Source organism: Bidens hawaiensis, unplaced genomic scaffold, assembly GCF_021521415.1.
Source record: "Bidens hawaiensis isolate Kalapana, Puna unplaced genomic scaffold, B.hawaiensis_p1.1 tig00054016_1, whole genome shotgun sequence".
Classification (NCBI taxonomy): Eukaryota; Viridiplantae; Streptophyta; class Magnoliopsida; order Asterales; family Asteraceae; genus Bidens; species Bidens hawaiensis.
The window spans coordinates 49,131-74,146 of record NW_027499728.1 but is presented as its reverse complement, the minus strand read 5'-3'; the positions used below and the strand labels follow the sequence as shown (position 1 = coordinate 74,146).

At 37.4% G+C, this 25,016-nt stretch overlaps 1 protein-coding gene across 1 annotated transcript; it reads left to right on the top strand.

Moving 5' to 3' along the window:
- Positions 1 to 5,034: 5,034 nt before the first annotated feature.
- Positions 5,035 to 7,072, top strand: LOC143600389 (ribonuclease 3-like protein 2). The gene is made up of 5 exons (XM_077078094.1): positions 5,035 to 5,369; positions 6,108 to 6,257; positions 6,337 to 6,466; positions 6,537 to 6,780; positions 6,872 to 7,072. The coding sequence occupies exons 1-5, from the start codon at positions 5,055 to 5,057 to the stop codon at positions 7,044 to 7,046; spliced, it is 1,014 nt and encodes a 337-aa protein (XP_076934209.1). The 5' UTR covers positions 5,035 to 5,054; the 3' UTR covers positions 7,047 to 7,072.
- The last annotated feature ends 17,944 nt before the right edge of the window (positions 7,073 to 25,016 follow it).

Below are 25,016 nucleotides of genomic sequence, written 5' to 3'. Positions count from 1 at the left end.
TTGCTCCAGGATGAGCAACTCGTTCTCATCAAGAGCACGAGTACCCAGCCGAGCAGGACCACCGCTCTCACGCGGTTGCAGAAAAGATTGCAAGTTGTTTCCCTCTGAAAATAAACAGAAACAGTTAGAAAAACCCTAAATCAACAAAAAGAGATGGAGCATACCGTAGGGAATAGAATTCGAACCGTATTCAAGGATGATAGGTATTTGCGGCGTCCTAGAACCGGCATCCTTCCATACCCGGCTCATCCCGAGCATCACCATCCCAGACTCCGCAAAGCGGTAAACCAGAGTCTGGATCCGGGAGATCTTGGTAAACCATTCAGTCTCCTGGTAGTTGGAGGCGTGAAGGTTGGGGAGTGCTCTCCCATTCTTGAACGTCATCGCTATGGGGACGACGCGAGCGGAGATATAGAAAAATTTCCGCTTCCAAGACCGAAGACTGCGCTCGGTAGCACAGATCTTCAAACCCTTGATCCGAGTGACCAAGGTATACCAGCCCTGGATGCACCTCCAGGAATAGAAGGTCATCAGGCGGTCGACGCGGGGCTTAACGCCCAGAATGTGGCACACCCATTCAAAGTGGCGAACCTTTGCGATCGCCATCGGGTGCACCTCCGTTAAGTGTACACCGTGTTTCTCCAAAACACGGTACACAAACTTCGTCAATGGGAACCTGAGATTCCCATAGATGAAGAATGCAGCATACACCCCTATCTTGCCCTTGGGGGCATCGTACACCGTCTGGTGAGGCTCAGGAAACTCAGGCTCGAAAAGCTCGAGCATGAACTTCTTAACGATGTACTGATAAAGATCGACGGAAAGAGCACACTGGCACTCGCCAGCAGTACTCTTATCGTCCTTGTCAGACGCGGACATCGGATTCTCAGGGTATACGTCGGACTCTTCGGCAGTAACCTCAGGATCATGAGTAGAAGACATTTTGGAGGTATGAAAGAGAACGATTTCAGGATAATGCTCGACGGAAAAGTTAGAGTATTCGCCCGAAATCGCTTAGAAGAAGAAGAAGGAGGTGAAGGTGTAAGTTGAGATGCATCTTCTTCCCCCTTTATATACCCATCGCAATAAATGCGATGAATTTAATGCGGAGGAGAGGGAAAAGCGCAGGCACAATGAGACAACGACACGTGGAAAGCAAGCTGGCAACAGCTGTCAACAGGACGCGTGCCGTAAAATTCGCGCCCACGCGCCAGAAAACTCGCGCCCACGCGCCTGAAAAAGCGTCTGGAATGACCATATACTGTCACGTCGCCATAACTGCCTACACGTCCTGAAACTGTCAGAAGAAACCTTCGGAGGACGCTAACGTCCCTTCAACAGTTTGGACTGTTCTTATCCTTTCACCAACTCTTCGAATTTCAAAAACATTCAAAAAGATTCAAAAATAAGAGGGACTACACCCCCTTACCTTGGTAACCAAGAAACCGTAAGACAAGTGCGGGTACAGTGTAAAGGCGAAACCCTTCACATACTTAGCACCTGCAGGGAATTGAAGCCAAGAATACCTTGGGAGTCAAGTAACTATAAGACGAGTGCGGGTACAGTGTCAAGGCGAAACCCTTCACATACTTAGCACTCGCAGGGAATTAAAACCAAGAAGGATCTTCTGGGCCATGCTTGTGGAAAGGGAAATAACATCCCCGCATAGCGGGAACGTTGAGAACTAGATTGTTTGAAGCTCCAAGATGGAATTGGTTGTTTAACATAATTGATCACTATGTCTAAAACTACCAAAACCTCGTGGAGAATCTACACAAGTGAAACTCAACGCTCCTGACTTGCGAGGAGGTTACACACCTACCCGCATCATACCCAAAGATCAAGCAGAAAAGTCGGGAATTTCTGCACGTGACATTAGGGAAACCGCGGGAAGAATCCCCACGGACAACCTTAAAACTAAAACCCTTTTCAAAACCCCTTGCTTAAGTCCAAAAGTTCACCTCACTTATTAACAATTCATGAGAAGAACATTGGACTGGGGGACTTGAAGAGGTAGGTCCCAGCAGAGCCCAGTTGGACCCGTAAGACTCACCTTGAAGAGGGACGTCTGCGCAAAGACCAACTGGTTCCGCAGGACCCACCATGCTCAGAGAGATGAAGACCTTACGCGCATACGCCAGCTGTTCCCGCAGGAAAAGCCTCCCAATGGTGAAGTACCCCGCCTGTTCCCGCAGCTGCGGATACAAGCCATCAGCGGAGGCTACCCGCACTAATAGCAAGGCTACACGCACAAGGCATTAACTCTCAATAATTCAGTAATGTCACCAGAAGAAGGAATGAGCAAGGCGGGAATACACCCGCCCAAATGAGCCAGTCCGTACGCTTCTGGAGGATCTTTTGTACTATACCTGCCAAGGTATGGACAAAATAGACAAGATCTGACCAAAGCAGCGACAGCTCACTGACAACAGTACGACGAGGAGCACGCTCTAGTACTTAATGTCACTATCAGCCGCTGCCTACTCACCAACCCTTGTCGTGGCACGTACATAGCCTGCAGTTGGTGGAAAAGGAATAGTACACGGCCGGCCATGTCACTATCAGCCGCTGCCTACCCACCAACCACCAGCATGGCACGTGCGTAGCCCACAGTTGGTAGAAAAGGAATATTATACAGCTGGCTGTACCTGCTTGAAAACCTACCTTCGGCTATAAATACTCCAACACCTTGGAACGGTATGATCATCTTATATCTTATATCATATCTGATACCATCATATATCTGCTCTAGCTATTTCTCTTAATATACACATATTCAGAGCAATCTAGTCTGATTCTCACGCCGGAGGGTGGTCACAAAGAGGTACCCCCCCTTCTCAGTGACGAGCTCACGGTGTCTGTTTTGCAGATCATTAGAAGAATAACCATCTTTGCCGGACCTAACCCTCGTGGGAAACATCTACTTAACCCCCAGATTATCCGTAATCTGCCGGGGTCACTTAGTGTTTCTTCATCCGCCTTAAAGGTTTCGCTAAATCCTTTTTACTCCCGCTCAAATCATAACCCATAGCGTTGTCAATTTTGATATTTCTGAGCAAATCATTAGAAATAGAGCCACCATGTTTTACCTTTTTTGTGTCTGTCTGTCTATGTATATGTGCGTGGTATATTGGTGTTAATGTTTGTCTTTCTATGGCATTAGTTAAACAACAAATTGTTGCCTTCAATAATATGTTTATTTCCTAAAGGAGCAACTATAACCTCACTTAACCACCAATTCTTTTTTGGTCCCTAAATTATTTATTTATTTTATTTATTTATTTATTTTGGGTAGTATTATGAGATCTGGAATTCATTTTAAGCACTACTGTGGTTTGTGTTTGTCCAATGTTGTTCAATTTATTCATGATATACAAGATTGAGTTTATAGTCTCTTTACATTTTTTTGTTTCTACTTGATACAACGAGTATATCTAACAAAGTAAGTATAGAGGTCCAAGAGTATTGTGTTAACAAAGCTTCCTAACCTGCTAATATCAAAGAAAACACGACAAGTTAGTCTCACTGTAGGAGGGGGTCTCTTGCGATCAACCTCCGACGTGCGAATCAATGATGAATGATATGATATATATAATGGTTGATAGGAGAATAAGTATGAAGAGAGAGTAGAGAGAAATATGGTGAATGAGAATAAATGATACCTTTGGCTGAAGTTTTCCTTTTATAGGCAGTCGGGAGCTTCTCTTGGGGAAGCTTAAGCTTCTTAAGAGAAGAGGGCCAACTCCTCTTTCAGCTCATGCAGACAAGCAATGCTATTTTCGTGTAACTTGTATTCTCTTTTTGTCTGCCATGTCGATATGGTTGATTTATTGCAGGTTTCAGCTTTAAGTTACATCAGATGTGACTTCTCTAAGGTTTACTATAGCGAACGAGTAGCTTCCTGGTCTAACAGCTTGTGCTTGTTGCTTCTTGACTCCTAAGCTTCCCTGACTTATGAGTGTGTAAGGATACCCACGCCATCACTACTAGTTAGTGCAGTTATCGTGTGACGAACGTTTGATCTAGAAATCTGGTGCTCTAACTTTAGGATTGAAAGGCAATTGGTGTTCGAACTAAGTATCCCTTTGTTGTTCCTTATTTTATATAGATCATGGGTAGACTATATGGTGCATATAACATGTTTTTTTTCTGAATACTATTGTTAATCATGCACAAGTCAGTCCCGTCTCACAGTGCTAACGACATGCCTCTTGCGAAAAAGAGATGATTGGGCTTCAACTTCTGGAAAATCGTCAACTCGTGTCCTTGATGCTCAGACGCATCAGCAAGGTGGTACTTCTATTACGAGTAACATCTTAGCATTAGGTGCGGTTACAACGTCTACTACGATACTATAGGGAGGTGATGCAAAAAAAAATAGCTTGACACCAAGATGACAAAAAAACTTACCAACTGAATTCGTATTTTGGTGTGAGGTTTCATTTGTCCCATTATTAATGCAAAGCGTCGGGTACACTACCTAGTTTATATAGAACAAAATTATAGGTTTTTAACACAATCTTTATTTATTTGCAACTGTCTTTTTATTTTTAATTCCTTTGACGTCAATATACAATTTTATGCTATTGTATATGAACTAGTTCCGGGTCACTAACATACCTAATCTTTTGCCAATAAGCGTACCCGAATAAATGGGCTTTATTTATGGGTTGGCTTTAAATTTCTAAATTTTCGCCTTTTCGGGTGTTTTCTTATTTAAATGTGAGTAGCATATTCTATCAAATTTATATTTTTGGATGTACTATCGTCCATTCCACATTTAAAGCGAATCCGTTTTTGAAATAAACCCAGCCACTAGGGTTTGACCAAACTGTTTGATTTAATCCAACACACAAGAGTACTTTTAAAGTAACGGCAACATCAACATATCTCTCTTCGTGTTCAAGATGAAGAAACGAGGGTTTAACTCCAATAATCACAGCACTCGCAGATCCAAAAAGACAAAGATCGCACGTAAGCCACCGACAGAAAAGATTGTCCACACGTACGGCGCAGATTTATGTCTGCAACCGGTGGATCAACCCGTGGCAGACATGCAAGAGTCGATCGCAGCCGTTGAATCTATACTGCGGTATAGGTTCAACAACAAGAGGTTGTTAGAAGAGGCATTAACACATTCTTCTTGCAAGGACGGTTTGTCGTATCAGCGGCTCGAGTTCCTCGGGGACTCGGTTCTCGCTCTTGCGGTTTCGCAATTTTTCTTTTTGTCGTACCCGGAAGTCGACGCGGGTGTGCTCTCGCGTCTCCGGGCTGCAAATATTAGTAATGAGAAGCTTGCTCGGGTTGCGGTTCATCACGGGCTTCATAAGTACATCCGCCACAACAAAGCCACTGTTCTCAATGATAAGGTACTTTGCATTATTATCTACACACTTATTTTAATATTATTTGTTAGGCTGTCTGCCATGAAACACCTATACGGCAATGTACTGACGGTAACTAACCGGTACGGATCATTGCCATCACCGAATTCGCTCATCCCTACTCTTAGACGCTTTTAGGGCGATTTTGAGAGGTGAGGGGGGGGGGCAACAAATACATATCGCCGTTCAACTTGGACAAATAATAATATTATATTATTATTGGGTGATTTTATAACAAACCATTATACCTTAAAATGAAAATTGCCCTCCCTCTCCCTCTCCCCCGTCCCCTCCAAAACCCATAACACAAATAGCCCCTTCACTACACACTACAGATGGTCTTACCATATCGAATTTTGAAATATTTGAATTATTAGAATTTTGAATTCAAATTTGTAATAGATTCGACAAATTCATAATTTGTGGGTCCATGGGTCAAGCATTAGTGGACTGGATACTTTTTAACTTTTTTAGTCCTTCAAATTTAAAAGCTTTCTTTCTTTTTTTGTATATAAATTTTTGGACCGGATACTTTTAACTTTTTTAGTCTTTAAAATTTAAAAGCTTTCTATCTTTTTTTGTATATATATTTTTGAAAACCGAATTCGAACATTGAAATTCAAATTCAAGTCAAAACAAATTTTGAGTTTTTCGAGTTCAGTTACACCCCTACCGGATTGATTGATAATGAAGTTGGGGACTTTTGGTTTTTGATTTTGTTAGGTTTGTGATTTTTTGGTTGAAGTGGAAGAAGAAGATATGGTTGTGTATGGTGGGCATATAAAAGCCCCAAAAGTGCTTGCCGATATTGTGGAATCGGTGGCTGCAGCTGTGTATGTTGATTTGGGGTTGGACTTGCTGAAAATGTGGCTGGTGAGTTTTGGATTTGTTCGTTTTCAGTTACTTGTTTTGGTTTTTGGATAAAACTAAGAAGGAGAGCTAAAATTTTCAGATATTAAAACCCATACTTGAACCGTTAGTGATGCTTGATGTCATTTTGGCTGAACCGCAACCGATTACTGCATTGTATGAGGCGTGTCAAAAGGATGGGAAGCAAGTTGATATACAGTACAGTAGAAAGGGTGAGAGCTAATTTGTTCATTTAAATTTAATCTGTTTTATTATTAATATTTATTCCGTTAAAACTTGTAGGTGACAAAACAGTTGCAAATGTACTTGTGGATGGTACATTTTTTGCAACTGGCTCGTCGGAGACAAAAGAGAACGCAAAGCTTCATGCAGCCGAGGCAGCCTTGTCAAAAATGACTAACTCTAAAAGCAGTGATACAAGTCTTCTAAGTATTGTTAATTTCAATGAATCAGTGGAGACTGAAGCTGCAAAACAGAAACTAAACGAACTTTGCAGCAAGAAAAAGTGGTCAAAGCCAACTTACAAGTATGTTGTCACTACTTGTTATTAATTTTACAATTTTACCATTAATTGCGTTGCAAACTGTTTAATATGATTGTTTTTGTTTAAATTTTAGAGTTGAGCAAGAATTGGGTCCGTCACATGATAAACGGTTTGTGTCGTCTGTTGCAATCGACCTTTCTGATACAAGTGTAACGGTGAATGGAAATCAGAGGTCTAGACTAAAGGATGCTGAGAATTCTGCAGCTTCGGTGATGCTTTGTGCTTTGCAAAACTCGGGCTATGCGTAACAAGTTTCATCTTTATTAACTTTGTAACATGTAGAGTGCGGACACTCTTTTAACTCATTAGAATCAAACTTTATTGAGTCCGTGTACATGTACTTTTGATGTCATGATTAGTTGGCTACTTGGCTGCTGAGAGTTATTCAAGATTAAATTTGAGGTTGTTCATGTTGCACGTTGTAGAGTGCGCCCAACCTAAGCTCGATTTAGTCTAAGTAGGGAAAAGGCAGTATGACAACTTAAGTTAAGGTTTGGGTATCGGCTGTTGGCAGCATTCGAAACAAGGTTACAAGGGCTTTTACTAAGCTGTTAAAGTTGTGATCTTCCGGTTACATAAACGTCGTGTCATGCAAGTTATGTTACCAACATTTTACAAACGATGCCTCAAAATAAAACTTAGACCAGCTTAAGTGGAAAACTTAACCGGACACAAGCAACCATAATAGACCATACATGGTTGATTGTGATCTGTTGTCCACATTTTGAGTGTTTAAGGTACATTTTGAGTCATGTTTCGTATTACCAATATCATTCAAGTATGTGCACTGTGCAGTGTTAAGACTCCATTGAAGGTTTTTACTCAGGTTTTGATGGCTTTTACATTAAACCTTTAATAATGTTTCCGTGAATTGTAACAAAAAGTCGAACCGTTGAAATTTAATACTCCATCGTTATTAAAATTCGATTTCATGAATAGTGCTTGCAAAGCCTCCAAATATGCCACATTTGACAAATAGAAAACAAAGTTGAAAAAAAAAAGGATTCATAGAAAAGCCCATTGAATTGAAAGAAAAAGCCCACTGATTTGATACACTGTTGGTAAAACGGACCACCAACACCAACCGGTTCATACTAGGGGTGTTTATTGGTTCGGACATCGGTTATTCAGGTAGTTTGGATCGGTTTATTCGGATTTCAAATTTTTTTGTCCATATCTGTTATCCGAATCCGAATTCACAGTTGTCTAACCGAACCAAATCCAACCGAATTCAGTTTGGTTCGATTTCAATTAAAACTGAGTTGAACCAAATTAAATCGAGTATTTTTCCCTTTTCAGTTTTAAACTTGACTTTTAACACAATCTTGATAGACAAATGACAAATGCTAGTAGAAGAAGGGTTATTAAGTGGAAAAGAAGTTTTTTAATGCATTCTCCTTGCATATACATATTGGTAAATGACACCAAACTTAATCCCATACATTGTAATGACATTATATAAAGTAATCAAATGACGACAACGAATAAGATCGAATTTGGGTTTTGGTCTTGAGATGTGAGAATCTAATATGGTTGGGGCTGGGCTTTAGACACTCCATATGGCTGTGGCAACATATAGACAAACATATATACAGTGGTTAAATTCGGATAATTAGGTTGTCTGAATTCAAAATTTTGAATAATCGTTATCCGATTCGAAAATTAAATTCTGAATTCGGATTTGGTTAAAAACCGAACCAAAAATCGAATTTGTAGTTTGGATCGGTTATTTTGGTTATGGATCGGTTTGGTTTTCGGTTTTTTGAACACCCCTAGTTCATACTATGAACATCGTGTTTATAATATCGAGGTTGGCATTGGGAACTTAGTTAATGGCCATCAACAACGGTTATTGATTTCGATTTAAATTTTGAAACCAATATTTTCTAAAGGGTGTTTCTCAAACTTTCATTTCATTTTTATTCCTAATATGTCTACCAATAACCTTTTATGTATGGATCCAGATATATATGTATTTAGTCTGCATGAATCTATTATCTATCTGGTTTTATAACGTTTTAGGGATTTGATTATCCCATGAAACTACCGATTTGCCATGTACGAGTAAACCAATTTGTTTAAAAGTTTAAGAGTTTAACGTATTCGTCTTTTTGTTCAGTTGGTGATTTATGTTCTAAACATCTCTGCTATTTCAAATGATTAACCTATAACAAAAGAGTTACATGAATACCTAGATCTTCATTGGATCTAATTGTAGACCCTGTTAGTTTAAAACCATTCAAATTCCTTGGATAAACATTCATTGGTTTTCTAGTTTCAAATCTTTGATAAACATTCATTTTTTTATAGTTTAAAACCATTTAAATTCCTTATTTCTGTTTAAAAAGGACGTTTCTTCATCAAACATTAGTTTGTCAAAACCTTTATATTCTTTAAATTGTCGGTTTAGGTTTGACAATATCCTAGACTAGGATTTAGCTAGCTTAATGGAATTCACTACAGCATAGCAAATACCTTGATGGCTAGGGTAACAGGTAGCTGATCGAACATAATCTCTGTTTAGCTGGAGACTTCTTGGACTCGTCTAGCGAAAACTAATCAACATGTAGGTATTGCAAATGGTTGGATTCAGCACTTCGGAAACGACTTATCGCGTCTGTGGCAGGGAAATCGAGGTGAGCTGTGAAGTGAGGATGGGTTTAATCCCCTGCCCATGCTTGGCTTTTATAGCTAAACTCGACCACCTCGACGGGCCGTTGGGAAATGGTGGTTGTCCATCGACCACCTTTTACGCTGCCTTTTTACCACGTGTCATGATTTGTCTGACACCGGATATATCTCAACCGTCTTCAAACCGTTAGCGGCGCCTCCGACGGTCCATCGCAGTCAAGGACGAATTGATATAACTCACCAAAACATAAACACATAATAATTAATATTGAATAATTGTCAATATTATATAGAGAAAATATAACTCAAAAACTCCCATTACACATAACTCGTGTTTCTCTAGATGAACCCTAACTTGGTTGCATCTCGTATGTATTTCTAATGTCTAACCATAATTCGGTTTATATAGACTAACATAACTTGCTAGTCAAGACATTACCAAATATAATAAAACCTTAATTCACAAACTCATTACAACACTAATGAATTCCATGAGCACAATAGGCAGGGGCGGATCTAGGGCTTAGCAACGGTGGGCCGGTGCCCACCGTCCGCCTCTACCGGAGTGTGGTTTTTATAGGTATGTGTTAGTATATGTGAGTCCACCAATAGTAATATGGGTATGAATTGCCAGTTCACGTGTAGGTGACCGGCAAATGTTATTTGACTTGGTAAAAACTGGCAATTCATAATTGATCCGTTAATATTGACAAGTGTCATTTGACTTAGTAAACTGGCAATTCATTGACTCGAACAATGTCACAAATGCAATTTCTGGTGGTTTAGAGAAAATGGATCAAAGGCCTCTCATCTAAGCTAGATCGTCCATTCTTGTTAACGGTGCTCCGACCTTGGAATTTTAACTATCACCATTTATGTTCATTATTGCGATGGAGGCAGTACATGTGGCTTTGTGTGTGGCGTGCTCGGAGGGATTATTTAAAGGGATTCAAACCCCTAGAAACAGCCCACTTATATCACATTTATTCTACAATGACAATGCAGTATTGTTCGGTAAATGGCGTCAATCAAACTTTGAAACTCTATCCCGCGTTCTAAGATTTTTCATATCACATCGGGGTTGAAGGTGAGCATACAAAACAAGTACAGTTTATGGAGTGAAGATGGACCTGATTTGTCACACCCCGTTAAGCGGTTTGCGGAAGCGTAAAACGGTAATGTAACAGATACAACTGGTATCAAATACATTGTTCATAAAGAAACATTACTAACTAATTTACAATATATTACATTGTTCTAACTTCTTTTACAAACTACGTGTCACAATAAAAACTAGTCCGTTTACTGTTTCACTTTTAACTTGAATGCTTGTACCAGATTACATAGCATCGATCACAACTCAAACTGATAGCACATAAGCACTTTACTTCACGTTTCTGAATACCTGAAAAGCACGTTAAAATAGGTCAACTACAAATAGTTGGTGAGTTTCATAAGTTTTAACGAAATCAGTTCTGCGTACCACACAGTCATAGCTTGTAGGTACATGCGTATGTAAGAAAATGTAATTACATTTATATATGTATATCTATATATTTGTATGCACACATATATGCGTATAAGTTTATAATAAAATTTGAAATTACGATAAAATCGTGACTATTCGTTCGTAATACGTGCCTTCATTTTCCGCGTAATATCAACCATTGTGGCCACAATAGTTCCACTTAAACATAAACATTACACAGTATATACACAAATAATTAGTATTTTCTACACACAGTATTTCCTACATCTATTCACATAACGTGTATACACAGATATTTATATATATACACAAATGTAGTATTTATCATGTATTATCAATCACTATGGCCCCCTTTCCGCCCACAACAACATATATAATCACAATATTTTCTTGGCATTCATGTCATAATCAACTTAGTTTGTTTAGTTGCAGAGAACTTGGCTCATAGGCCATACTCAACTTTAGTTTAGTAAGTTGCAGCAGAACTTGGCTCATAGGTCATACTCAACTTTTAGGCCATACTCAACTTTAATTTAGTATGTTGCAGCAGAACTTGGCTCATAGGCCATACTCAACTTTAGATTAATAAGTTGCAGCACAACTTGGCTCATAGGCCATACTCAACTTTAGTTTAGTAACTTGCAGCAGAACTTGGCTCATAGGCCATACTCAACTTTAGATTAGTACTATTGTGGCCCCCCTTCCGCCCACTATATTCCCATGATCATCACCAGACCACGTTATCCCCATGGCCATTAAAGACCACACTATTCCCATGGTTATCATAGACCACATTATTTCCCCAACCTGTTGTGTTTAGTATTATATAGCGTATTTGTATAAACAAGTTGTCACGTATGATTTCATTATGTTTTGGCAATCGTAGTGTTTCCACTTATTATATCAATCACGATAATAATCACCTTTCATCAGCACGTAGTTTATCATTATGTTTGTAGAGACTTTTCATATATGAAGGTTCAGGTATTTTGCGTTCTGAACCGTTATCAGATAGATAATGCATATAAACATGCTTTTCACCCCAAAAGTTCGTAAAACAGTTTAAAGGGTGGGGTCATGAAACTCACTGTTTTGAAGGCACTTAGTGCGAGGTCATCTCGGGGTCCGTTTCCCTTGCTATCACTTAGTCCCTATAGTTAATATTATAATAATATTAATATTTTGATATTATTATAATCTTTATACTAAGCTGGGTTGTATAGCTAATCTGGGTGTGGTTGTAATCTTGGTTTAAAAAAGCGCGCTTGAGGCGAGGTGAGGCGAGAAGCGACCTAAGTCGAAAACCTCAACGCTTTTGCCTACCCAAGGCGAAGCCTGTTAAAAAAGCGAACGCTTTTTGCGCTTTTGTGCGAGTAGAAAAAGCGAGGAGGCGAAGGTTTTATGTACAAAAAGCGACCAGTTAACCCATTTTCAACTTAACCTTTATAATTAATCATTTCTAGACTTTTCACATTTACCAATAAACTTTTGAAAGTTGGAAACACTATTGAGTAGTGCTCTTTTGGAAACACTTATGAGTAATTTGGTACTCGATAACTTGTTTTTATGCTACTTTGATATTTTGGACGAGTAATGTGGTACTCGAAAAATTATACTACACTACGTTTGGAATTTTGGGATATATATATGTTCATGTTTCAGACGTTTAATATATATTATGATGTGGTTTGTCTATAATATGTTGCTTATAAATAATTACATATTTTTTAAAATACGGTCGTCTCGTGTTCAAAAAGCGTTCGCTTTTGCGCTTTTCGCCTCGGATGAGGACCTCTTAGCTTTTGTTCGCCTCACGCTTTTTTAAACCAAGGTTGTAATACTTAGAAAGTGTTAATAGGTTTAGATTGTGATGTTGTTCAATGTCTGATGTTTAAAATCGAACTTGGCTCAGTTTCCCCGTTTCACCAGCTGGGCCAAGTTGCTCGTTTATGCGTTTAGAAAATAGTTATGGGGAAATAAACTTGGGTAAACGTGTTGGTTGATAAAATGATTAAGTTATAAAGAAAGATCACGTATTAGGGGTCTGGATTCACTACGAGGCTCGTTTCCGTTTATTCAGTTTGATTTGGAGAAAAACGCGCACAATCTATCCAAATTGTCCGGATTTCTCACAAAAAATTCGTTTTTACATAATTAATCCAAAATTATGCTTTTTGATCACTCTTGTTGTTCTGATATTTTAATAAGTTCGTTAATCACAAACTTGCCGGTTTTCGTTAGAATTAAACATGTTTAATCTTCAAATTAGCATAATTAATTATCCGTTGAACATTAGATCATGAAAATTTAGTCATTTATCAATTAATATATGTAGATTTTTATAAAAATATTTCTAGAATTTTTACTGACTTATAAATTTGTTAAAAAAATCATTTTATGTGCTATAATTAGCCCGAAAATCATCCGTTTATACCAAATGATTTTCAAAAAATCCGCAAAATCTCCTGAGTGACCAAAACACTTCCCAAAATAACCTGTACCAATTCCAGAATCTAACAATCTTGCCAAATATCATTTTCGAACCAAAAACGACTATGAAAATCCAAATGAACGCAAATGCATAAAACATACCTAGGGTTTTCCAAATGACCCCAAATTTCATATGTGATCATAATTTTTCAAGCATTTTAACTATTTTTCTCAAATAAACGCCCTAATTAGGTAATAAATTCGCCAAACATGCTCGCTTAATGGGGGGGGGGGGTAAGCCCCTTGCGGCCGGAACATGGGTTCCCCCCTAGGCCATTTTTAGCCCACTTTCCTCGATTTGTGTGCCGAAACATGAAAATCTCGAACCAAATTTATTTTAGGTTCGGTTTTTGGCGCGAAAATTTTATCGGGTACGACAAACAGTGCGCAACGCGTGTTTTTCAACAAATTTCTTGTTAATTTATAAAAAACATAGTATTTGTTTGTAAAAATCCAAAATATTTTCACGGATCGCTTAAAACATTCCCACTAATTGTTTTGTAAGTCTTTTTCGGCTTAACGGATGATACAATGCTTGTTTTGTAACTATCTTTCGCGTTAAAATCCATAGCGGGTAGTTAAACGAGCATGTTTTCGTTTGACTAGTTTGCTATCATACTAAGGCCTTAATATCAATATGTTGGCTTATAATAGACATATATCACTTACAGATGGCCCCCCCGGGATATCCGGGTCATAACCAGACCCGTTCAGTTATTCGTTTGATCGTTACGCAATAAGCGGTTTAACGCTTATTCGAGTTTGTAAGTACTAAGGTGAATCCGGTTTTGTCACAAATGTCACATTCTTCCCCAGTTAAGAAATTTCGTCCCCGAAATTCAATATGCCAATTATGCTCCTTTTGGGAAAAGTTATAAGTATCTGTTTCAGAATTAGTTCTTTTTGATCCCTAACGCGTCTGATTCCCCGTTGTAGATTCCACAGTATTTTATTCAATGAGATTTTATTGTGTCGTAACTGTTTGATTTTCCCCGCTCAACATTTTCACGGGTTCCTTTATAGACTTTAGTTGTATACAAATTTTCAAATGGTATTAATTTCGTCATGTCAGTAACGCACTCATTCTGATTCGATATATAAGAAATCGGGAGTGAAATAATTTTGTTTATTATGCTACGGGGTTAATCTTCAAGGCAATGTTGTAAAGTTCCTCGTATTTTCAAGTTAACTTGTCGGTTGTATTAACTCAACTAACACCTTTCAAAAATCGTCATCTCTTCACATATATCGGTATAGTCCTCGGGTTAAACTCAAGCAGCTTTCAGTTTGTTTTTTTTTTAATATTACGAGCCTTATCTATGGTTTCCGAAATTGATTCAGGTTTTGAATTTTTGGGTCGTTAATTTTCAATTGAATAAGGTGGTGAATTATATTCTTGCTCGTATAATGTAACGTATAGCCGTTTGAATAATATATATATCTGTGTATCGAGGATTGAAATTACTGGTCTCACTTTCCTCTAATGTTTGAATATTGATTGTTTGTTAGAGGATTACAGACCGTGTTCAGGTCGATTAGGGATCTAAGTTTCATACTCAACTCACTAAGGATAAGATCTTGTTAAGGCAAGTTTTTTTTTATTGGGTAGTTGTCATAAATCAGAGAAGGTATTTGGAGTGGATTAGTCAGGAAACTATCATTCAGGTTGCATTTCTTTTTCGGGATGTTTCAGGAACATGTGTTAAGAGTTCCATTGTAATTTGTTTCCCCCTTCCAATGGGGTATTTCAAATTGTTGTAACGTCCCCGAGGATCTTTATTATTCCCCCTTAACTTATTATGGTGCACAACTTTACAACACATGTGCCTATGATCTTTCTCATACCAGTTCCTTCATAAATGTCCTTTACATCTTTATACTAGTACTCAGTTTAACCGAACATCTGGCCTGACTTTTTCTTGTTCATCACCCGGTTATTAAAGCTATAAAAGTTTAAAGTTCAAGTTTCGGTTACGGATAGTATATTTCTTCTCATCCGTGTTTCGTCATGGGGGGGTATATGCTATTACTTTGTTTCACTTTCCATTCGTAATATCAGTTTTTTTTTGAATTAGGAGGATAAATTTAAGTAATAGTAGAAAAGTGTTCCTCCCGCTGGGGTATCCATGAATCCTTGATGTATCTGTTATGATATATAATTTAAGATAGGGATACAAAAGGCATTAGGGCACTAGGTTTTGTTCCATGTACGGGATCACTTCTTTATCTAGAAGAGGCAGTATAACAGTTCTATTTCTATATATAACTTTCATTTGAACTCAATTAACTAGTCCATACTGACTTTTCGCAACCACTCCTCACTTCCACCGGTAGTGCATCGATAGGGAATAGCTAGTTGTTTAGGTTAAGAGGGTAGTTTTTCAAGTAGTATGGTTAGTATTTATAGTCTTACTTTTGTTGGTTTCTATAGTACACAAAATTTTTATTTTATTAGGCGGTATATTTCCAAGGTAATAATTTGTAGGAATGAAACGTCTATCAGTGCCTGTAATAAATAAATTAAAGTATATTAGCCATTACTAAGAGCAGACCTGTTACTACATTTATTCTATATTCACAATACGTGACCCCTAGTCGAGTTGGACATCGATGCCGGTCCTTGCCTTTGTTTTTCCATCGCAATTGGGTTAAATCTAGGGCAGTCTTTCTTGATGTGCTTCACACTACCACACTCATAACAGGCATAACGGTTTAGTATGGGTTGCTTTTGGTAGACTGGTTGTTGTCGTATTGGTTGAGGTTGGGGTAGTTGTGAGATCTGGAGTTGGGTTGGTGGATTTATAGTATTCATAACAGTTCTACAATTTCGGGCACAGTGTCCCACCTTCCCACATTTGTGACACACATTGGTCCGACATTCACCAACATGATGATAACCACATTTTCCACATATAGGCAAAGGCCCGTTATACTTATCTTACTTCACATCAGAACTGATCATAGCGTAATTTTGTATTGTAGGGCGCGCACGTTTATTCTATTGTCTTTCTTGTATTCTCACTCCATAATTGGTTCGTTTTGTACCAGATGATTCCCTGGGCATTCTTGACTCACCACTTCTAATCAAATCAGAAGTTACAATGCCGGCTTGTAACACGACATTTTCGAAAGTTACAGGGCCAGTTGAATTAACCAAACTCCTAAATTCGGGGGCTAAACCCCAAATATAGCGTTCAATACGTTTGGGTTCTGGGGTAACTAACCATGGAACTAGACGAGCCAGTTCGTTAAAGCGGTGGGTATATTCTAGATGATCTGCACCCTTCATTTCTAGGTTCAAAGTTCTTGTTCTAATTTCTGAATTTCGTTTATCAGGCAAAAGTGTTTTAGCAGAAGATCTTTAAGTTCTTCCCAATACATACGATTGGTTACTTCTTGTCCCCGAATTTGCACAACTGTATTCCACCACATAAACGCGTGATTCACAAATGTAGAGGTAACAAATTTGACAATACATTCTGGTGGGAAACTGGTGATATAATTGATGGATTCAGTCCTTTCAATCCACTTTATCAGTCCATTTGGTCCTTCAGTACCACTAAAATCCATAGGTTTAAACATCATGAAGTGCTTAAGATGATATCCGTGTTGTGGGGGATTTTGGTTGTTATAACTATTGTTCAAGTTTGGTGGGGGATTATCATGATTGAGAGTAGCATTAGCATTCAACGGGGGAGTATTAGTTGTGATAGTGTTAGTATTTATCGGGGAAGTATTTGTAGTTGTATTAGTATTTGCCGGGGGATTAGTATTTACGGGCGCGTTAGTGTTCGGTACTTGATTTGTATTCATAGTTGTATTAACACCGGCAGTGAATTGTGCTGCTATAGTTGGAAGTACTGTTTGTAGTTGCCGAGCGATCATCTCGGCTACATCTGCCTCAGACAACGTGTTTACTTTCTTCGGGGCCATTCTATAACAATAACCAGTTATCCCACAATTAACAAAATTCACTTACGCAACTAATCACAAAAGGAATCACATTAACAAGTAATCAGGTATTTCAATTAACACGTATATATCACACGGGTTTGTTCTTGACTCTGAATACTAAGGATAGTATGTAAAATTAGCCTAGCAAAGGCCAATGTTTGCATATATATTGAAAGTTCTCATCTCATGACAAGAAATTTTAACCCAATGGGGGTCAATGTTTGTATTAAAAATGCCCAAATCGTCCTCCATATTAGCATAGCGCACCACCATATGCTTGTATGGAGTATCAGAAGCTATACACGACAATACCGTACTATCCTTATCTATCAAAGCACGCGTTATAACAATTATAAATAGTTCACAACTTGTACGACAATTGTTCCGGTATGATCCCATTATTGGGAAGTTTTTTTTGTTCGGTCTCTTCCGTAGGTAGTTATTTGCTCGTTACGAGTTTAATCAGTACGTTATAATGGGAATGCACGTGTATATGACACCTGACTTTTGAATGTTTGTTAACTATAATCATAAAATATATTCTTTCACTAGGTCATTCAGTATTCGTAGGCATGTCGGACTTAATAAAAGTAGTAGTTTACTAGTTGGATGTAAGTAAGTTCCATTCCAGTCGAGCATGTCATCAGTTTCGTGTGCAAGAGATTTATCTCCTATAATAACCAATTGGAATAGCAAAAATATAGGAGAGGTTGGAGGTTCTCGTACATAGATGGTTCGAAGAGTTTGGTAGTTAGAGAGGTTCATCAGAGTTAGTTGTACTGGTGATATGTAAAGAAAATTATTATTATTATTAACATTTCTTCTTGAAATATCATTAGTACATTATAGGTACTGGTAATCGCGATTGGTCATATTATAATTGAAAGCTCAGTTTTGGGTAATTATTATATTTATAATTTAATAAATCGGGCTTACCATTAGGTATTTTCCCTAGAGATGGAGTTTCTTTTTGAACAACAGATATGAAAGGATGACCAGAAAATAGTTTAGTTTAGTGTCAAAGAAATGAGTATATGAAATAAAGGTTAGACCCAGGCTGAGAGGTATTATATGTATATATATATTTTCTTGAAATCATTGTCTATAGGGCACGCCTCCCACGGTTCTTTCCCGGGCCTCGCATATTAAGCCCCATAGTGGTTCCGTCATATCACCAGATTTAGTTAGAACTCGGTTAAACGTTCTCGAATTCTCGTTTACAGGCAACACCGGTTCCTTATTTTTCATAAGGCTACCCGATCTCGATATCCTTTAGTGTAACAGTTAGTCATAAAATAGCATTTTCCGATAGCTTTAATCAGAGTAGAGTATATTATTAATAGGGCATAAATAAAATATTTTATATGTTATGTACAGATATAATATTAATTGTAATAAAATATAATATTAATTTTGGTAAAATGTAATTTTAATTAATATAGGGATTAGTATTGATCATAGCCGAATATAATGTTCGTTTCGATAAGATTCCATAATATCGGTAGTACTGTACATACACGTATCCTTGTACCTTGTTTCAGATAAGCACATATGCACGTTACCTATATACTCAACATCACCTTTATATACGTATGTTGCCATTTTTACCTATCAGTATGTTCCGCGACTTCTCCCCGAATTCCCTCGTACAAGCAAGTCTGTTATTACGTTCCGGACCATAATAACTCACTTGCCCTACGAGTTCATCCTGACATCCATCAGTATCTATCGTTACTCCTTATTAACTTTCCCAGTGATACTCGAGCCTACGGTTATATTATAGGTATCCTAAGGGATAACCTAATCCTTTATAACCAATGGCTCTGATACCAACTTTTGTCACACCCCGTTAAGCGGTTTGCGGAAGCGTAAAACGGTAATGTAACAGATATAACTGGTATCAAATACATTGTTCATAAAGAAACATTACTAACTAATTTACAATATATTACATTGTTCTAACTTCTTTTACAAACTACGTGTCACAATCAAAACTAGTCCGTCTACTGTTTCACTTTTAACTTGAATGCTTGTACCAGATTACATAGCATCGTTCACAACTCAAACTGATAGCACATAAGCACTTTACTTCACGTTTCTGAATACCTGAAAAGCACGCTAAAATAGGTCAACTACAAATAGTTGGTGAGTTTCATAATTTTTAACGAAATCAGTTATGCGTACCACACAGTCATAGCTTGTAGGTACATACGTATGTAAGAAAATGTTATTACATTTATATATGTATATCTGTATCTTTGTATGCACATATATATGCGTATAAGTTTATAATAAAATTTGAAATTACGATAAAATCGTGACTATTCGTTCGTAATACGTGCCTTCATTTCCGCATAATATCAACCATTGTGGCCACAATAGTTCCACGTAAACTTAAACATTACACAGTATATACACAAATAATTAGTATTTTCTACACACAGTATTTCCTACATCTATTCACATAATGTGTATACACATATATTTATATATATACACAACTGTAGTATTTATCATGTATTATCAATCACCATGGCCCCCTTTCCGCCCACAACAACATATATAATCACAATATTTTCTTGGTATTCATGTCATAATCAACTTAGTTTGTTTAGTTGCAGCAGAACTTGGCTTATAGGCCATACTCAACTTTAGTTTAGTAAGTTGCAGCAGAACTTGGCTCATAGGCCATACTCAACTTTAATTTAGTAAGTTGCACCAGAACTTGGCTCATAGGCCATACTCAACTTTAATTTAGTAAGTTACAGCAGAACTTGGCTCATAGGCCATACTCAACTTTAGATTAGTAAGTAGGGCTCATAGGCCATACTCAACTTTAATTTAGTAAGTTACACCAGAACTTGGCTCATAGGCCATACTCAGCTTTAGATTAGTAAGTTGCAGCAGAACTTGGCTTATAGGCCATACTCAACTTTAGTTTAGTAAGTTGCAGCATAACTTGGCTCATAGGCCATACTCAACTTTAACTTGGCTCATAGGCCATACTCAACTTTAGTTTAGTAAGTTGCAGCAGAACTTGGCTCATAAGCCATACTCAATTTTAGTTTAGTACAATTGTGGCCCCCCTTCCGCCCACTATAGTCCCATGATCATCACAAACCACGTTATCCCCATGGCCATTAAAGACCACCCTATTCCCATGGTTATCATAGACCACATTATTTCCCCAACCTGTTGTGTTTAGTATTATATAGCGTATTTGTATAAACAGGTTGTCACGTATGATTTCATTATGTTTTGGCAGTCGTAGTGTTTCCACTTAATATATCAATCACGATAATAATCACCTTTTATCAGCACGTAGTTTATCATTATATTTGTAGAGACTTTTCATATATGAAGGTTCAGGTATTTTGCGTTCTGAACCGTTATCAGATAGATAATGCATATAAACATGCTTTTCACCCCAAAAGTTCGTAAAACAGTTTAAAAGGGTGGGGTCATGAAACTCACTGTTTTGAAGGCACTTAGTGCGAGGTCATCTCGGGGTCCGTTTCCCTTGCTATCACATAGTCCCTATAGTTAATATTATAATAATATTAATATTTTGATATTATTATAATCTTTATACTAAGCTGCGTTGTACAGCTAATCTGGGTGTGGTTGTAATCTTGGCTTAAAAAAGCGCGCTTGAGGCGAGAAACGACCTAAGGCGAACACGTCAATGCTTTTGCCTACCCAAGGCGAAGCCTGTTAAAAAAGTGAACGCTTTTTGCGCTTTTGTGCGAGTCAAAAAAGCGAGGAGGCGGAGGCTTTATGTACAAAAAGCGACCAGTTAACCCATTTTTAACTTAACCTTTATAATTAGTCATTTCTAGACTTGTCACATTTACCAATAAACTTTTGAAAGTTGGAAACACTTTTGAGTAGTGCTCTTTTGGAAACACTTATGAGTAATTTGGTACTCGATAACTTGTTTTTATGCTACTTTGATATTTTGGACGAGTAATGTGGTACTCGAAAAATTATACTACACTACGTTTGGAATTTTGGGATATATATATTTTCATGTTTCAGACGTTTAATATATATTATGATGTGGTTTGTCTATAATATGTTGCTTATAAATAATTATATATTTTTTAAAATACGGTCGTCTCGTGTTCAAAAAGCGTTCGCTTTTGCGCTTTTCGCTTTTCGCCTCGGATGAGGACCTCTTAGCTTTTGTTCGCCTCACGCTTTTTTAAACCAAGGTTGTAATACCCAGAAAGTGTTAATAGGTTTAGATTGTGATGTTGTTCAATGTCTGATGTTTAAAATCGAACTTGGCTCAGTTTCCCCGTTTCACCAGCTGGGCCAAGTTGCTCGTTTATGCGTTTAGAAAACAATTATGGGGAAATAAACTTGGGTAAACGTGTTGGTTGATAAAATGATCAAGTTATAAAGAAAGATCACGTATTAGGGGTCTGGATTCACTACGAGGCTCGTTTCCGTTTATTCAGTTTGATTTGGAGAAAAACGCGCACAATCTATCCAAATTGTCCGGATTTCTCACAAAAAATTCGTTTTTACATAATTAATCCAAAATTATGCTTTTTAATCACTCTTGATATTCTGATATTCAAACAAGTTCGTTAATCACAAACTTGCCGGTTTTCGTTAGAATTAAACATGTTTAATCTTCAAATTAGCATAATCAATTATCCGTTAAATATTAGATCATGAAAATTTAGTCATTTATCAATTAAAATATGTAGATTTTTATAAAAATATTTCTGGAATTTTTACTGACTTATAAATTTGTTAAATAAATCATTTTATGTGCTATAATTAGCCCGAAAATCATCCGTTTATACCAAATGATTTCCGAAAAATCCGCCAAAACTCCTGAGTGACCAAAACACTTCCCAAAATAACCTGTACCAATTCCAGAATCTAACAATCTTGCCAAATATCATTTTCGAGCAAAAAACAACTATGAAAATCCGAATGAACGCAAATGCATAAGACATACCTAGGGTTTTCCAAATGACCCCAAATTTCATATGTGATCATAATTTTTCAAGCATTTTAACTATTTTTCTCAAATAAACGCCCTAATTAGGTAATAAATTCGCCAAATATTCTCGGATGGTCTAAAAATAAAAATTTGAACAGGGACTCAATGATATGGTCCCTGATGCCCCTGCAAAATTTCATGACCTAAAAATATGCACATCACAATCGAATCCTAAACAGCCCGTAATCGAACATTTCGGCATTACCTTTGCGGTTTTCATCCAATTTCGCTCTCTTAATCCAATTTCTGGCTTCTTGTGCTTCTATATAAGCTAAGACAGGTCCTATATCACAAACCAAGCATGTATCATCAACATAACAGCCTTGGAAGATAGGGTTTCGTTTAGGGTTTTAAACCGAACTTTTGATCCGTAAAAACTTTGTTTAAACCCTCAAATCCGTGTTTATGGCCTAAAAAAGGTATGATTCTGATTTCTAACCATGTGTATGATCAAAACATGTTTTTGGACCATTATTAGGATTTTTACATGGTTAGGAATAATTTTTATCAATCATACTATGTTTATATGCAATTATACTTGTTTAAACATGATGTAATTAATCAAAATAATCAACTTACCTTGGTTTTCTTGAGGTTTCAGCTGAATATTAAAGAGACTTACAGAAGTTGAGTCCTTTAGTTGTGAAAATATATCTTAATATTATATATAACATACAATGAATGCTTAATATGGGGGAGGGGGGGTAAGCCCTTGCGGCCGGAACATGGGTTGCCCCCCCCCCCCCCCTAGGCCCTTTTTAGCCCACTTTCCTCGATTTGTGTGCCGGAAATATCGAAGCAAATTTTTTTCGGGTTCGGTTTTTTTGCGCGAAAATTTTATCGGGTACGACAAACAGTGCGCAAAGCGTGTTTTTCGACCAATTTCTTGTTAATTTATAAAAACATAGTATTTGTTTGTAAAAATCCAAAATATTTTCATAGACCGCTTAAAACATTCCCACTAATTGTTTTGTAAGTCTTTTTCGGCTTAACGGATGATACAATGCTTGTTTTGTAACTATCTTTCGCGTTAAAATCCATAGCGGGTAGTTAAACGAGCATGTTTTCGTTTGACTATTTTGCTATCATACTAAGGCCTTAATATCAATATGTTGGCTTATAATAGACATATATCACTTACAGATGGCCCACCCGGGATATCCGGCTCATAACCAGACCTGTTCGGTTATTCGTTTAATCGTTACGTAATAAGCGGTTTAACGCTTATTCGAGTTTGTAAGTACTAAGGTGAATCCGGTTTTGTCACAAATGTCACATGATTCAAATGGACATGTTAGCTTCGACATTCAATTGTAAATAATGTAAAGTACCTTTTTCTCATCTTGGTTACCTCTAGGGGCAAACATGGGATTAATAAAAAAAATGGAAACCAATCCTTGAAATGTTTGATACTAGACTCAATCTCCAAATGAAATGCAAAGTTTATCATTTGGTGGTCGTCTAACAATTTTAACATCAGCTTTGGGAAGCTTGGGGGGTTTATTATTTCTCACTTTTTAAAGTGTTGGTGAATGTATTAAAACAATAATAATCGAAAAAGAGGATTTTTCTATTTTTTTTTTGGGGGGGGGGGGGGGGGGGGGGGCTGAAGAAGAGGTTAGGATGGTGACGTGGCAAAATTCTATTTGATTAAAACAAGGGGGTCTACGTGTTGGTAGCTTGAAAGCGGCAAATGTTGCACTACTTGTTAAATGGTGGTCGAAATATAAAAACAATCCGACATCCCTTATAAGTGAATATCATAATAGCTGGTTCATACAAGTATTCAAAATTGGGGTACCATTCTGGTTTAAAAAAATCTATGTGTAGGACTTGGAGGAGTATTGGCAAATGAAGGGGGATGGTTCAGTTGATAGTTTAAGGATGGTGGAAAGGTTGTGGGTGTAGTTGGGTAGGCGGGATAAGACTCGGTTTTGGCTGGACAGTTGTGTTAGTGAGTACCATTAAAATAAACCTTTTTTCCTTCATATTGTTTGCATTGGAGAAGCAAAATGATATCTTGGTTAAAGATTGATATTATTGGATTGATAAAAGATATTGGATTTTAATAATTCAAATTTTGGCTATTGGCCGGTATTAATTCTAACTTCAGAAATTCTTTAGGTTAATATTTAATTTTCAGCCAGTTTGTCTCCACCAAGCCTTTTTCTTAACGGGGACTAACCCGGTTAGTTTTCAGGTAAAATACGTCACTTTTCGAATTTCAGGCGGACAAATGAAAAGGGTAATTAAAATTAAAAACTCATCATCATCATCCCTCATTTCTTCTCACCACCACCATCATCATCTCCCCTCCCTACCATTACAGCACTATGCAGATTGCATGTTTATGAAAGGAGGGTTTAAAAATTTATAAAATCCCTAGTCTCCCAGATAGATCTCATCAACGAGAGTTTAAAACTTTAACGGTAAGATATTATTTTGACAAAATAGCAAAACTAATCCTTTATGTTTACATGATTTTTCAATGGATGTCCTTTAGAGGAAAAAATGTCAGAAAACATCCTTTATGACTAGAAACCTTATCACGTTTTGTCCTTTGGCCCTAACCCAGTTAAATTGTTTTGTTAAAACCAGTCATGTGCAAAACACATGAGGGTAAATTCGTCTTTT

Coding starts and splice junctions, on each gene's coding strand:
- LOC143600389 (XM_077078094.1), top strand. CDS start 5,055: ATGCAAGAGTCGATCGCAGCCGTTGAATCTATACTGCGGTATAGGTTC. Junction 5,370..6,107: donor CCACTGTTCTCAATGATAAG/GTACTTTGCATT, acceptor TGATTTTGTTAG/GTTTGTGATTTTTTGGTTGA. Junction 6,467..6,536: donor TATACAGTACAGTAGAAAGG/GTGAGAGCTAAT, acceptor TAAAACTTGTAG/GTGACAAAACAGTTGCAAAT.